Source organism: Lathamus discolor, chromosome 2 (assembly GCF_037157495.1).
Source record: "Lathamus discolor isolate bLatDis1 chromosome 2, bLatDis1.hap1, whole genome shotgun sequence".
Lineage (NCBI taxonomy): Eukaryota > Metazoa > Chordata > Aves > Psittaciformes > Psittacidae > Lathamus > Lathamus discolor.
This window is the reverse complement of record NC_088885.1, coordinates 61,399,548-61,416,730: the sequence shown is the minus strand read 5'-3', so window position 1 is coordinate 61,416,730 and position 17,183 is coordinate 61,399,548. Positions and strand designations below refer to the sequence as shown.

At 39.1% G+C, this 17,183-nt stretch overlaps 1 protein-coding gene across 1 annotated transcript in view; it reads right to left on the bottom strand.

Annotated features, from left to right (window-relative positions):
- Nucleotides 1-2,993: 2,993 nt before the first annotated feature.
- The window catches only part of TGFBR1 (transforming growth factor beta receptor 1), a 38,155-nt gene continuing 23,965 nt past the window's right edge, over nt 2,994-17,183 (bottom strand). The window contains exons 5-9 of the mRNA XM_065667156.1: nt 16,811-16,978; nt 15,957-16,113; nt 9,871-9,995; nt 9,062-9,192; nt 2,994-6,736 (exon numbers count right to left, since the gene is read on the bottom strand). Coding sequence (XP_065523228.1) covers nt 6,611-6,736; nt 9,062-9,192; nt 9,871-9,995; nt 15,957-16,113; nt 16,811-16,978 — 707 coding nt within the window. The 3' untranslated portion in view covers nt 2,994-6,610. The remainder of the gene's footprint in view (nt 6,737-9,061; nt 9,193-9,870; nt 9,996-15,956; nt 16,114-16,810; nt 16,979-17,183) is intronic.

Below are 17,183 nucleotides of genomic sequence, written 5' to 3'. Positions count from 1 at the left end.
TGCTCTCTCCTTACCAGGTTCTTCACGGAGAGAGTCTGTACTCCATCTAGTAAGTGGCCAAAAATTTCTGGCAAACAAGAGAGCCTGACATCTCTCTATCCATCCCCGTGCCCTCTGTGAGTAACCTCACTAAACCACATTGCTCAGAGTCTTGGTCAACTGGACGCTGGCAGCATTAGTCAGTCCAAGTTTCCCATGTCTGATTTCACTAGCTGTGGTGTTGACTTTGATCTTTACATAATGCTCACAAAACAAGATTTGATCTGAACTTCCTAAAACAACAGGGCATGTAATGTTTCTCATAATACAATGTATAAAGTTTTATCACTGTCTTTAGAAGGCTATAATGGACACAATAAGTCTAAATCCATGAATATGCTAATGAAGACATCCTGGGAATGTTAATGAAAGAACCTTCAGAACAGAGCAAGAAGGTCATCTCTGCTCTTTTCTATCTCCACACACGTACGCAGGTCTCCAGCACATCTCTTGTATCAAAAGTCTGTGGCCTGAAGGACTGCACAGGCCAGGCTAAGAGGTGGAACAACAGTACTCAGAAAAGGAAGAAATGTTTCCAGGATTAACTGGAAAAGCTTTCTTGCATGAGAGGAGGGAGACAGCAGCACAGCTGACCCCATGAGACCTGAGGGAGTTTGTGAAAACCTTTATCCCCATTTTACAGGACAGAAAATGAAACTGAAAATTACTTTCCCATAAAAAGAGGGGTAAGATGATTTACACAGCATGAAGTAAGGTGGCATTTCAGAAAGGAGCTGATTTAAAAATATGTACAAATCTTGGACTGTACAGGTGCTTTGTGAGAAACACTGAAAAATGCAGATGAATGGGAAAGGGAACTGGTGTAGACAATAGCCAAAAAAAACCCCCCAAAAAACGGAGTTTCAAACTTCCTTCTTGATCGAGTCAGTCTTTCCACTTACATTTAAAGTAGTCAGGAAAGGATCTTCATAACCTTTTAGTTTATCTTCACCAATAAAAAGTTGCTTATCTAGTCTTTGCAGAATCCTTACCAAATACCCACAACTCTGGTTTCAGGAAATTACACATACTTTTTTGAAGGGTTTTTTTTTGTTTGTTTTAAAAAGCCTTTACATGAGACTCGGTCTGTTGTGGTGGGGGATACATTTGCATTCCTCTCAGTATTTGCCAGAGAGACCCTCTTCTGCATAAACAGCTACTTGTAGTGCAATAAACTACTGCCTGGCATGTCTGCCAGCATCCTAGAAATTACATGTATAGGATGTGTAAGCAAAAAACATGGGATGACAAGGAGACTATACTACTGGCATCTGAGGAATAAAAAGTGCAGAATGAGAAGGGAACACAGTGTTAAGGCAGGCTAATTCATTTGTGCCTTGCTTTGGTGCTCATCACCACACAATAAGCCATTGCTTTGGAAATGCTGGTAACTTCTTTCCGTTCAGCCAGTGGCAATTTAAATACACCTCTGCAAGAGATGATGATGAGTGTAAACTTCAAACGCACATTTAATCTCTTATGTGGGTTTTCATGTGTGTGTGTATGTATTTTGACTTCATCAATCAAAACACGCTCAGTTTTGGTTTCCTGTGCGGGCCTACCCTGCACCAACACACACAAACACGCTTCAGAAACTTCAATACAAAGTGTAAAGAGAAAGCTGAGAAAAGGGGTCTACTACTTATGTGCAGTCCTTGGAAGCTTTATGTCTCTCTCTCTTAACCATAAGCTAAAAGCCCTCAAAATAATCCTACAAACAAAGAGACATTCTTTAATGAATCTGATTGACTTTTCCTTCCAGTTTCTGAGAAAGAGTGCAATCAGTATTTTCCACCATTTTTTGGAAAAGCTTTCATATAGGATAAAATTGGAAGTATTTCAGTGAACTATTTTATTCCTACAACTAGGATTTAAGGAAAAAATAAAAAATGGCAAGATTTTACATTAAACATAAGAAGTTAACAGCATGATACTGCCTTTCACCAGCTGAGAAGCTGCATCAGCTCCTGGATATGAGCTCAACACATTCAGTGCTCCATCTCCCAGATCCATTCAGTAGGTATGGCTCTAGCTGGCAAGGCTAGCAGGTTTTCCACTCCTTCCTTGCATTACTAAAAAACTTAGAAATACTAGAACCGAGGAATATGGTGCAATACCTGCACCATGTGTTGCCACTGAACCAGCATATACACGCTCTATGTACCAGTCCCTGGTCCCAGTCTAAGCAAATAACCAAAAGGAAGAAACATTTTGGGCAAGATGAGACATGCAGTGTGGGGTTCAGACTTCCCCTAGGTCAGAGAGAGCATTCAAAAAAACCTCTTCTCCCCTCATTTAAAAACCTACACAAATTTATTTGATATTAAATTAAAAAATAATATCAACTCCTGTGCCCAATTCTTCAACAGCTTCCACAAATTTCCAGCTACTGGCAACTGGAGAGCTCTTTTCAGTTTTGTAATTGAGCTAATTAGAAACACATCAAGGATGTTTAATCTTCATCTCCATATACCTATTTTAATACCAGTAAACATTGCAAATTTGCACCTGGGACCATATCTGCATGACTTGCTCTAACTTTTTTCTCTTCAAAAGAGAGGTAACAATTGCAGGTACCATTACATCGCATAGACTAGGGACTGAAATCTTATTTTCAAACAACTCTTCAGGAAGACTTGAGACTGTGGGTTTCCCAGGGACTACTGGACACTGTGTCTGCAGTCTAGTGAAGTTATTTACTTCACTTGTGAATACCAAGCAAAGTATTTACTTGGTTTTTACATTGTAGGACACACAGAAGCTTAGGTAATATCTGTATAGCATACATGAGACTGATTGCCTCAGCATTAGCAGACCACTTTATCATTTTTATACGAGCAGAAATTCCTTCTGAGGAAGGGAATTTGCTGTAAACCCATTTTTTGCCAGGTAAGAATATCACACCCAAACCCATACCTACCTGAAACTTCTTCCTCTGAAAGACAACGCATGCATTTTGAAAAAATTTATTTATTTTCACTGCTTTAATCTCTCTACTGTAGTGTTAGCACTTAACATAAGCATCCACTCTTCTACTGTTCTATTTACAATCCATTGAAATGTATACTCTACAAATACAATACATATTTTCAGAAATGTACGGGAAATACACAATTTTGTAGGGTTTAAAAAAGTTACACTCATCTGTACAGGATCCTCAAATCATCCAAAAAAGTAAAATTTACAAAGCAGTATGCACACAGCTATGTAAGGGCAGGTGCTACAGTGACAAAGCAGCAAACTTGCTAATACAATAAAATACAGAAAATTAAAGTGTTTGGGGGCACCAGGTAACACATTTAGTACCGCTGAAGTTGTAAATTTAGTAATACCCATATTTCTAGAAACATGTAACTGCAAACCCAGAGAATGTTCTGAAAAATATTAAACATTATATACACGAGGTAAATGTACCTTGGTCTTTTAAGAGGTAATTTGAGTTTAAAGCAACTGATATGGTGAAGGTTTTTTTTTTTTTAAAAACCAACAAACTCACAAAACAAAAAAAAAAAAAAAAAAAAAAAAAAAAACCAAACCAAAACACAAAATGATTAACACCTTGCAATCCTTTCAATGGCACTATATAAACAAGGAACTAACTAAAAGGTGAATTTCATGGCAATCACACTCAGAATGATTACTGGAAAAAAAAAATAGCCTCTTATTTCATTTGACACCTTCATGTCCCCATATAATCAATCCCAACGTCTTTACCTGTACACAAAGTCTTTCTTAGGATTGTAAGTGGAACCATTGGAAGGTGACAGTGTGTCATACTTGGAAAGTCAGCTTGAGAAACATCCCAGAATTCCAGCTTTTAAGGTTGGAAGGTCCCTGAAGAATTCCAGCATTCCAAAATCAACATTTTGGGCTTTTCAGCATCAGACCATTTCCAATGCTCCTTATTTTCCACATCCATATCCACGTGGTCACAAGTCTGTAAACCAAACTGAGGCTTCAATGCTACTAGAATGTCAAATTGGTTAAATCCACAAAAGTGAATGTATAATGTATGAAATATTTACAATAAACATTTGCATCAGTATTCATCAGAAAATGTTTTGGTATATACTTGAAATGATACAAAATTAATATTCTGAATGCTAAAATATTTTGGTCCCCCTGGATTTCCAAGAGCAAATCTGGTGATATTACAATCTTAATTTAAAAAATACTTATGTGTACCTGTGTCCATATATATAAGATATGATCTTACACAGGTAACATTTAAAGTTACATAATATATACAGACACAGCCTTTGTAAAAGGTGTTCAGTTTATATAATGGAAAAGAAGAACAAAGCTTGAAGTTGTGGTGTCAGAACTGAGGATACATACAGCCTTATTCAGAATTTCCCTGTTCTGCATTCCAATATGAATGTGTCCCAAAATAACATTCCTAACATCACACACTGTATCAAGCATCCTTCCTGTGCTTTGTTTTTGCAAGCTTCTATTACAAAATGAAAAATTAGAACAATTTAAGAACAGTTGCTAGCAATTCAGGAGAATGAAGACTACTAGGTGTTTGAGATGAGACATGTTACAAACCACTGTAGAGCTGACTGAAAAGTCTGCATGCCGTGATGTTGCTCAGCTGCCTTAAGATTCTCTTTTAAATGCAACAGAACTATCCTTACATTTTAGGAAACTAAACATTATGGTAATTAAGCTTTGTAGGTGCTAAAATAAGCCCCTAATGAAATTATTTGATGAACTTCATTGGAAGCTCTCTGATGTTACCATCAAGATTACTAGAGATCTGAAGCATGCTGGTAGCCTGATGATTCTGAAGTATGAACTATACCATCTGTATCTATGGTAAAGATCCAGTTATGCCTATGAAAAACTCTCTGTGGACTATATGCTGAAGAATGAAATGGAAGCAGAGTTAAGGTTGCTGCGTTTGTTAATAACAGGATGGATACTGATGTGTTCTAAAGAGTGTGAACTTAGGTGGCATATTAATTACCACTTTTAAATACTGAAATACTACCGAGTATTTTGGGTATTAATAAAAGCAAAGGACAACCAGACTCTTCCTGAAGTGGCAATAAAAAAAAAATTCCTGTTAACAGCATTTTTTAAGAGAATTTTCCACATTAATTTTCCCCATCCCCTCCAGAAGTTGTACATTTGGGCAAAGAAGCAATTCAATTTCTAAAGAAGTTTCAGAAAATCTTGTAATACCCTTAAAATCTTGGGCAAATCCTGACTAAAGCTATGCATATTCTTCTGTGTTCTTATGACAACACAAGCCATCATAAGCTTTGTTCTTGTAACTATGAAGAGAATTGCTGAAATCCTCTGGTATTTGTATCCAAAGACCTGCAGCTCAGCACTTTCTGCAGCTCACCGCTTTCTGTGTATGAGGCACACACAAAATATATGCACATAAAATTTATAAGCAGCTTTGAACTTTCTCATACAAAAGCCCAAATAACTTCTCCCTAATTACAGGTGCACTTAATCCTTGTTTAATTGCAAACACTGTTCTTTGAGCCTTAAGACTCTGCAGAACTGCACAGAAAATATGCTTTTCATATTTGATTTAATGGAGCAAAAATCTCCCTTAAGAGCATCTTACTCCTCATGCTACTTTTCTGAAGTAGATAGGTACTTCAAGCATTTTAGAAGTACCACTTGATAAAAAACAACAAAAAAACTCCCTTAAATATAATTATGACTCATGACTTGACAAGTACGACAGTGAATTAACTATCTTACACTATTTAAAACTCCCACAGTGGTTTAAAGGGTCAGATTTTGGTAAAATTAAAGGTATTTCATGAATTATGTACTCACTTGCTGAAATGAGTGTGAATTAGATCTTAGCTAGGCAAAGGAACAGTTGATCATTAATTTGTTTTTTCAAACCAAAAGTACCTTAGGGTTTGTACGTTCCTACTGTTTTGCATTAGAAGACTCAAAAGCGGCACTTACTGGTATAATACAATCTATTTTGAAGGCAATGTAATGTTCTGAGAAAGTGGAAAAAACCCCAGTAATCATGTATAAAGTACAGTTGCATAAATTATGTTCCCACAACTGAATGAGGTCAATTTGTATATCAAAGAGTCCAAACGATGTACTACCTTAATAGCTAGCAAAGTGTACTCCAACAGTACATTCACAATCTGAATCAAAGAACCTTGACAGTGGTTCAGAATAGTCAATGTACCAGCCAGGAATAAAGTTGCTTACAGAGCCATCAATGCACTCTAGAACAAATTAGTGAACCAGTTCAATTTTAAAAGTGACCTCCTGTTTTTAGCACAGTTAACTAGAAGACCAGCTATCAAAATAAAAAATTATAGGTTAATAAAAATAAAACTAGACTACACAATGTTTTGTAAGTAACCTGGGAAAGAGGTTCATAGTGCACAGAAAGGACCCAACACAACTGTTCAGCATGTCCACAAAAATCCTAGGTAAGTGACGTTCCTATGAAGTGCTAAAAGGCAGCAATATCCTTCTGTTCCCCCAGTGAGGTAGAACAATTAACCTTCTTAACACGCCACTCTGGTGCAGACATGGATTTTTACAGTATTCTTTGTTAGTGAATCCAGGATTACATCTTTATCCCCTCCTGTTGACTAAGTTGTGATAACGTTTTCTTAATGCGCAAAGCTGTTAGCCTAGCAGCTCCATTGGCATACCAGCATTCCCGCATAATTTTTGCCATTACTCGTAACGCCTGTAAAGGAAAGAGAAACAATTATATGTACTGCAGACCAGGTAGCGTCTGTCCTACCTTATCCTCTTCATCTGTTTCTGAGGTCTATTATTACCCATGTATTCATTTCACACATGCTACAACCCAGTTCTCTCTTCCATCATGTCTTATCAATTTCTCATTCCTATTGTAGCCTACCACAGCTATTCTCTTAAGGTCTGAATCAGAAAGCATTGGTTCTAGCCCTAGGTGGGTTTCTACAGTAAGCAACATGAACAAAGCTGGCTGGAAAGGAAAGAGCTCACTGCTGTGCATACTAATGCCTGTGCAGTGACTACCAGCATAATGACCTCACCCCAGAATCAGGTAAACACTTCTAGAGAGGCATGGTTAGTAGTCGCCACCACATGTACACTGCAATTTTAAGTCTTTGGCTTACTAGAGCTTCAGCATCCTAATAACAGTGTTCATCTTTCAGTAAGTGCATAAAGTACAAACTCCGAGATGTACAAACTACTAAGGCCATCACAATTTTGGGCGAAAATTCCTAAAGCTTTTTTTTTTAAAGAAAAATCCCTATTTTGGCCAGTCTGTAGTATACTCCTTCATTACACAATGACAGGGCAAAGACCCTTGAAGTGAGTTCCAAGCAAGCATTTACATGAGGCAGCACAGCACTGTTGAAAGAGATAACCAGCCTTGTTACAAACCAATTGGCACAGACCTGATTACCTCATGTATGTTTACTACCCTTGTTGTGGGTTAACCCCAGTAAGCAGCTAAGCCCCACACAGCCACTCCCTCACTCCCCACCCAGTGGGATGGGAGAGAGAATCATGAGGGCAAAGTGAGAAAACTTGCGGGTTGAGATGAAAACAGTTTCATAGGTAAAAGGGGAAAAAACAAACCAAAACAAATTCTGCCCCTCTACTCTGCTCTCGTGAGACCCCACTTCGAGTATTGTGTGCAGTTCTGGTGTCCTCAACAGAAAAAGGACAAAGGAACAAGTCCAGAGGAGGGCCACGAGGATGATCAGCGGACTGGAGCACCTCCCGTATGAAGTAGGCTGAGAAAGGTGGGGGTGTTCAGCCTGGAGAAGAGAAGGCTGTGTGGAGACCTCATAGCAGCCTTCCAGTATCTGAAGGGGGCTTACAAGGATGCTGGAGAGGGACTCTTCGTTAGGGACTGTAGTGACAGGACAAGGGCTAATGGGTTAAAACTTACACAGGGGAAGTTTAGATTGGATATAAGGAAGAAGTTCTTTACTGTGAGGGTGGTGAGGCACTGGAATGGGTTGCCCAAGGAAGTTGTGAATGCTCCATCCCTGGCAGTGTTCAAGGCTGGGTTAGACAGAGTCTTGGGTGAGATGGTTTAGTGTGAGGTGTCCCTGCCCATGGCAGGGGGTTGGAACTAGATGATATTTAGGTCCTTTCCAACCCTAACTATTCTATGATTCTATAAACAAATGATACAAAACCAATTGCTTACCACCATCCAACCGATGCCTAGCCTGTCCACAAGCAAGAGCAACCCCTGCAAATATTCCCCCTCCCTCAGCTGTACTGCTAAGCATGACATTACATGATATGGAGTATCTCTCTGACCAATTTGGGTCAGCTGTCCCAGCTGTGTTCCTTCTCAGCATCTTGTCTACCCCCAGCTTACTCAGCAATACGTGCTGGGGGGAAGAGAATGAGAAACGGGGAAAGCCTTCAAGCTGCATAAACACTGTTCAGCATTACTTAAGACGCTGGTGTGCTATCTGTTTTGGTCACAAATCCAAAACACTGCCCATATAGGGCAGTTAATCCATATAGGGCATATAAAGTTAACCCCAGGCAGCTGCAGTACAACCGCAGTTGCACAATTTATTTGCAATGGTAATTCCTGTATGCTCGAGATTGCCTCAGGAGATGTTAGTCTTGTTCGAAAACTTCCTGATCACCTAAGCAGCCTTTTTTCCAAACAGATTTGCCTATCCCACATGCTCTTGGTTACCGTGCTTGTAGTAAGCATAGGGAAAGCCCTTTCCAAATCTTCGCTCACGAAGCCAAGCCATCAATATAATTCAGACTAGCTTTAATTTACATTACTATCACCTATGTTTCACAGGAACGGATTACAGAATACTCCACAAAAGGTTAGCTATTAATGTGCATGAAAATACATTAAATATTAGCATATAACCAAGGATCAATGACATTCAATAAAGCTACAATGATCAGAATGTAATTAAGGTCTTGAAGCAACCCTTCTCCCTTCAACAACAAGCACAATTTATAAGCCACTGAAATCAATAAAAGCTTCAGTGTCCATTAAAGCAGCTTTAGCAAGGTTAGTTAATACCTCACAGCTCTGCCATCTGTTTGGAATATTGGGCCTTAACTTCTGCTCACACACAACTTTCCTCATTTCTTCAACAGAAGGGTCTGAAGGAACAAGGTCATAGTACGGCAACTGGTAATCTTCGTGGATTCCTGTAACAGGTTGCAAACGGCTTAATTTAGGTAACGCTAAATTACATACTCTTCACATTTTACTGTGTTGCTTATCAGTACCCTACCATTTTCTTTTTTTGGCTTTCATTTTTAAAAACTACATTACAATGACTAATAATAAAAAACCCCCAAACACCACCTTACCCATACCTTTGGTATGTTCATACTGCCCTTGAGGAATTTTCAATTTTTAGATTTATATATTTGGAAAAGATGAAAGCTATGCCAAATCTTTCACATGCTATACTAAAGACATGCTTCTTGGAAGTGTATGATTTGTAATAGCATGTTTTATTTTAAATACAGTATGGATGTTACCTGAACACATTACACCTAACACTTACTGGTGGTGTTTGCCCCTTGATCTCAAGGATGTTTAACTTCACCCTTTTCTCCCATCTACGTAAAGGTTTTAGGGAAAAAAACACAACCCAAACATGGACAGGGACGTTTCGTATTTTTTTTAACAGGTATGGTTCATCAATTTAAAAAGAGGTTAAATAAACCAATCATCATCTAAAGGATTAACAGTTAGAAAGCCTGAAAACCATATTATTACCTTGTACAATTTTTTGGAACAGACTTTACTAAAACTTATTCACATTCCGTAAGCTATAATTCCTTAGTATCTCCACTTCTGTAAAGATTGCTACATACCACCAATTGAACATCGCCGAGCTATTTCCCAAAACACTAATCCCATGGCATAGATGTCTGCTCTTTTGAATGACTCAAAATGTTTCATATTTATGGAATCATCTAGAACTTCTGGAGCCATGTACCTATTTGCAATAATGAAACAAAACAAAACACCAAATAAACAAAATAACATTTAATTTCATAAATACTTACTGTAGAGAAAGTTCAATGCTATCGAGCTGCTCAAAACCAAATGCAAATATGAGACAAAGGAAAATCTGCTTCATTAATCAAAGATCTCCAATGCAAGGGGGATAAGTAAACTGAGAGAAACAAGCAAAGCAATAGTGGAATAAGTATAAGGGGAAACAATGACCAAATAGAGCCATAAGCCTGACAAACATGGGATAACAGAGACAATGACGAAGACCCAAAGGCTCAGTTGCTAACTGATGTGCTATTAAAAAAATCCAGGCATAGCTTTAGGGAGGGCCAGCGTGCATGCTGTAACTGCTGATATGCGGGAAGCAAGAGGAACATGAGGACTGTCAATATTCAAGGGAGGTCTGTAGGACAATGCAATGCCTATCAATGAATGTTCAGGAGAAGGGTAACTGAGAGGAACAAAAGTGAGCAAAAGACAGTAAAGTTTACGCAAGGAGCCACTTGCATAAACACTTGCCCACCATTATGCTTGTTTGACCAAGACCTCCAAAGGCTTGCTGCAGTGTATCTTCTTACTAAATCCTAACTATCTTTTTATGTAATCTCACTCTCAACCCCATGTGCACATGCGCTTTAAGGACTACATGCCAGCAACTGGAGCCAGGCATGAGAGAGCTCAGGGGTAGCAACTGGAGTCAGACAAGGGATTAAGTTGCGCTTGGGCTTGGTGTGCCAGCAACTGGAAGGGAACTGCAGATCCTGCGAGCAAGCATCCAAAGGTCTTAGAACCATGTATCCGGAGCTACTGTGGGGGTACCAGCAACTGCAGTCAGACAGTGCGTGAAGATACCTCTGGTGCCAGCAACTGGAGCAAATGAAGGTCTCTGCTTCAGCCACTGAAGTAGGACCATGTGTCATAGGCTTCACAGTCACCAGCTTAAAGATAACAGCTACAGGGAAGAACTAAGATGACAGAAGCAGAGTAAGAGGCTCTCAGCCGCAATTGGAGTGGGAATAATAGGTCACAAGATCTATATGCCAGCTGCTAGGGTGTACTTCCCCCAAACCTGGCATGGGTGGCAGGTGTGCATATGTGTAATTCACTAGCTAACTTCAAGCTAGTCTAGCCAGCAAAGAGCTGACCCATGCAGGGATGGTATTCGAGGGAATACCACACAAGTATACACTGGTATTAAAGGGAATCCATGAATATAGGTGTGCATACAGGTATATGCATCCATTTGCTACTGTGCATTAGCACAGCCCAGCTGGTGAGTAGGAGAACTGCAGAGCACAGAAGAGGGCATTAGACCAAAGGTTGTATTCACATGGAATTCATAAGCACACGTGGGCTTGTCAGGCTACAGCAGGGAGTTTGCATTTTAACTAATGAAGTTGAATCCTGATCGGCTGAAGCATGAAGACTTGGCTGTTAACACTTATATTTTATACAAGTTCTGACAGTGTTTTATGTGGGTATTGAAGACAGCACGTGGTATATAGCAATCTGTATAGCCAGCCCTGTCAGTATTGTATGTGTCTGTATATGCGTAGCCCCACTACTGGTTGAAGCCCAAGAAAGAAAGCAGCAGCTATATCCATGGGCCTGGAATGGACACAGTCCAGCCCTTAGGACACACCAGGCTAGCAGAAGCCAGGCAGAAGGATGCCTGAGCTCCTGGAATACGCCAACATGTAGCACCCACTTATAATATTCACTAGCAAGACCACAGAGGGAATAGACATGAAGAGCTGATTAAAAAAGCAGAGCTGATAAGGATCCCTTGGGAACAAAGGCTCCCTGCCATTACAGTAACTGATTATTCCATTATAAAAATCACATAAAGCTTTTTTTTTTTTTTTAATAGAATACTTTATCAGCATTTTCTGCAACAGAAAAATCTGTGACAGACTTTCCTGGTTTCAGCACAGACTTTCAACTGAGAAAGAAAGACTGAAAACTGGTCGTGGCATTGTTACCTTGTTTAGTGACTAAGCCAAATGTGGGAACATCAAGCAAAATGTCAGTGTGAACTGCATTGTGAAATATCGACAGCAGCATCCTCACTGATTGCTGGAAGGAATGAATAGTATTTGCTGCAGTCAACATCAGCTGTAATTCTGCTTTCTCAATCTGGTATAGCTCTGGCTACTAAATCCAATATACGTAATGTTTAACAGAGTTCAGTGTGTTTCTCCACATGCCTTGTCAATCTCAAGCTGCCATCCTAATGAAGCAGGGAAAACCACCACCAGGGCTTTGGAAAGCACAGATAACTGGTAAAAACGCAACACACATAGATTACTGGAATGGAATACAATGTCAGGTGATAGCTCAACCCTGAATAGCCACAGAAGCCTATGTAGAGTTTCATTTTATCAACATAATACCAGGATTTTCTTTCCATAGGGATGTGAGGCAGAATACAAGACACAGTACTTAAATTCAGAACTATCAGACCTTCCAGAACACTCAGCACTACTGTCTTACAGAAGTGACATACATTCAAGGAAGCACGGGCTATAAACAAAAGAGCAAAAATGTACCCCGTAGTTGTATTTGTTCTGGGCTATCCAGAACTTCAACAAGGGTTGCCATCATGAGAGTTCTCCTAAGCACTGTACAGACACAGAAATTCCCCACAACTGATAAACACAGCACAAGCAGTGGACAATTGTTTAAAGAGGAACATAAGGTTTACTTTGACAGTATTCATTGAATGGAAGCAGAATTCTAAGTTTACATATGTCACAATCTTTAACATAAGCAAGACTCAAAATTATTCTGTGCCACCTGTATCAAAAGCTTTTTAATCAAGAATGCAAGACTGTGATGAGTGTTTTAATGCTCTCCAAGGATTTTGCATTATTGGATAATCTTAATGCACTTGACAGTATAGTGATCAGCTTTGGATTTAGAAGGAAGAGTATTTGAGCTGTCTTAAGATCACATGGGGATGTGAAGAGTAATAAAGGTGGAAAGCCACTAAACCAAAACCCCCAACCATGTTGCGAGACTGTCCGCCAAAATCACGTATACAAGCAGTAAAGGAGATCGTATCAGTTTCTATATATTGTCCTAAGGACAAAGGTTTTTACAGGAAATACTGAAAGAGGCCCAAATGTGTCAATGGAGCTGAATTCATACCCTCAAAAGAGAATAAAAAAAAACCCCCACCCTTTCCAAAAGTGACTTCGACTGAATTTATTGGCAAATTGACCTCTTACCATGATCTTCCATCAATGCATTTAGATTGGCTTTGATGTCCATAACATAGAATGGTAAATGACTGATCAAAAAGTCTGAGAGATTATTGCTGGAACAAGAGAGGCGAAAGGCAAGTAGGTCATCTAGTGCAGTCAGCAGATAGCCATTTCATGGCTATCAGACAACAGAGAGAGAAACACCCATCTCCTTTACAGCTTATATATTAGAAATGCACTGCTTATCAGAAACAGTATTTTGGGTTCTGGAGAGAATTACTCTACATAGACTAACTTGGGCCTTCTGAACTAGGTCTGCAATTCAATATCCTCCAAGACTGACAGGCAAAGTCTACAAAGAAGTTTAAAAATGTTGAGCATGGGTCACATTTGGCACTTTGGGTGCCTACTGACCTCCTCACCTCTTTTAGTCTGAAAACTCTGTATTAGTTGCCTAAACTTCTTGCACATATAGGGCTGGTGTAATCAAATAGGAAGCATGCACAACAAGTTGAATATGACATCTTCATCTTCTGAACAAGCATAACTAGAATTCTGTTCATATTTGGTTTGGATAAACTACAGAAAAGCACCCATGTTAAAGTGGAATTTGAGCCTTAGGGAGTAAGAGAGGAATTCTATTTTCTTCTCAGTTTTAAGCTCATATTCTCTGCTTTATACTGCAGGCTGAGCTGTGAAAGCACACAGTTCACACGCTCTGGGATACAGCTAAGCCTCTGAACAGAAAAGAAATAAAGATTCATTCAGAAAGAAGGATCATCAGTCTGACTTAGCACCTACATCACACAAACAAGAATGAGTCTTGCTTGCTTTCTAGGCCATACATCCTTACAACAGACAATCATTAGAAAAATATAAACTTAGCTGAATCTCCCTGAACCTGCACACAGAGCGTCCATGTGCTGTAAAGGTACCAGCAGCAGCAATCAATGGGAGTTAAGGCAAGATCTGAACTGTATTACGAAAAATTAGCCACAGGTGCAGCATTACTTACCCAAGAATTCACAAGAGGGAGGAAGAGGAGACCAAGACTTTTATGAGAACGAACAATTTTCAGAAAGGTAGAAGTGACTAATGTCTTCAAAGTGGGAAATGAACTTGGTCTTGCTGCTGTGCACTGCAGCAAGCAAGAGTTACTACAGCATTACTATTGCAAAGAAGCATAAGGCAGCTGCATCTTCATTCAGATACAGATTTAATAGCGCCTACACAAGAAGAGAGCTTGTAAGTGGGATCTACAGACACAGCTGAAAGGATGCTTCCTCCAAAGACTAAAGAAAGTAACAGATTTGCACTTCCTTTTTTTTTTTCCCTGTGTGTAGGTGTAGTAAAAAATTCCGTGACATGAAATGCACCCTGCACACAGCTAAGTCTGCAATGACAAATCCCAAAGTAGTCTGCTGTTTTACTACCAATGATTCCTGGAGACTTTGAGAAGGAATAACACCCAGTACTTTGTAACCCAGTAGCATTTCAAAAGTAAATCTCATCTGACCATTTGTATGGTATTTCTAAAGTTGGCAAAAGACTAGTTCAGAAGAGCTTTAGAATAAAGTAATGTCAGCAATATAATTGTCAGTAAAGTAAATTTTCAGTACATGTTCTAAAAAATTTTTGTTCACTGGGCCTTAAAAGAGAAGTTTGTTTTTTTCTTCCAAAAAGACAGTGCTAAAGGTACATCCCAGTTCATTGTTTATGCTCATCCCTCAAGCCCCCTTGCAGTACCACTAAAGAGATATAGAACTGAAAACCTGCTAGGGCATATGCTGAAGGTAATCACATACAGCCCTGAACCACTTGGGCTTCCACACATTCCTCTGTGACAGGCATACAAAACTTTAGTTTGGCATAGTACTGGACCTATACGCATCAAAAGGACAAAATGTACCTGTATCACACAACTCTGTTGCTGTGGTTTACCGTTAGTGCTGTTATCTCTGTATGCTGTATAGCTGCACAGATTGCTAAAGAAAGTTAATCTTCTCTTCAGAACATCTTCCAATTATTGTTCTCTGAAGGTTCAGCAATGCTAAATTACAGCCAATCACAAACTGCACTAGTGTCAATGGAGTTAAACACTCTGAGTTCTTTTGAGGACAAAAAACCAAATCTGTATTCCTAAATTCAGAAGTACGCTTAGGAAAGGGAGTATACTGACTCATGTACTGATAATTCTATTTACATATTAGATAACAAAGATGAATGCTGTTTTAAGTTCTCATATTTCTCTCAAAAATATGATAGGCCCGTATCCAAGACTGTACCTTGTATGTTCTACCACATAGGCTTCACACTGAAATAAATCCAGCTTTTAACTTCTACTGCCAATATCCTGTTTTACACTCCAGATTGAGCTGAAATCATTTCCATGCAACACAAGGCACAAAGAATAAAGATACAGCAGTGAAGTTTCAAGACTGTCACTCATGAAGTCTCCTAAGTGTTTTAGTATATACTTGCACCCTACAATATTTTGCAAGTTTTCTGTATTTTACACATGCTAGTAGAAGATGCCAAGATTCAGTATGCTTTTTAAGCACCTACTGTCTAACTAAATAACCAGCTGGCAAGGAAGTGCCTAGGAACTCTACCTGCCATTGTTTAGATTTTCCTGCTGCTTGTGTTTGTACACAGGAAAATCTTCTATATGGGGCAAGAAAATCCAAAGCATTTTATTGTAAATACCACCTGACACATCACATTAATGATTTTACCTTTTTGTTCCCACTCTGTGGTTTGGGGCAATATCAATTGTGTCTGTAGCTGAATCGTGCCTAACTGCCAATCCTAGGTCTGCAATGCAGCATGTTCCATTCTTTTTTACCAATATATTTTTTGATTTCAAATCTCTATGAGCAATCGCTGGTTTGCCTGTAAGGAAACAAAACAAAAACCAAAACAGAAATAACACATCTGTAAAAAAATGTAATTGCTACTGTTCTAAAATGGGTGCAGATTTTGTTTGATGTTACAGAATTCCTTCCAGTTCTGCTACCTCATGTACATTAAAGTAACTCCTGAAACCATTCATTGTGGATTGGCTGGCTGGCTGTCCAGAAAAGTACCTTAAATGCCTGCCATATTATGCCACTCTACTCCTCCTTCTCCTCTTCCTGCAAGTACTTACTGTGTACCCATACTACTTGCCACAAAAAAAGTTTCTAACATCTCTGGAAACAGACACATAGTGCTGTCTCAAGTCAAAGACGATTCTAAAGGCAACACTACTTACTGCCTTTTCATAGGTGTTTTGTAGGAAGGACTGTTACATCACAAAACCTGGATACACCACAGAAAGATAAAAAAAATCCAAATTAAGAAGTTCTATTAGTTCAGATATTATGACAGGCCCCAAACAGACATTTTTCAATTCCCTCAGCTCCACAGGGGATTAACCTGAGTATCTGCACTGAGTTTAGCTGCCTTATCATCACGTAAGTAGCTGTGTGCAAAGAAATTACAGGTTGAATGTTCAAATTAAGAAAAGAATCATAGTAGAAAGAGCATCTATGATTTCTTTAAAAATCCAATACTATCCACATGACAGGCTACATAGTTGTAAGATTACCTTGTGTGCCAACAATTTCCATGTGAAGATGAGCAAGACCACTAGCAGTGGACAAAGCTAATTTTATCATTCCTTCCACTGTTACTGTATACCTGTTCAGGTAATCAAAGAGTGATCCATGCTCATGATAGTCAGACACCAACCACAGCTGAGTCCATGTACCATTGTCTGCAAAACAACACTGGCATGAATACCACACATACACACACAAAACGACAAGCAAACCATATACGCCACTTTAATACGATGCTTATGAAATACAAATTACGATTTGCAAGTAACTTCAGCCAATTAGACTCTAAAATCTTTACTTCTATCCCTGTAACATTTAAATGCCTATATAAGGGCTAGGACTACCATGCAAGATTTTCCA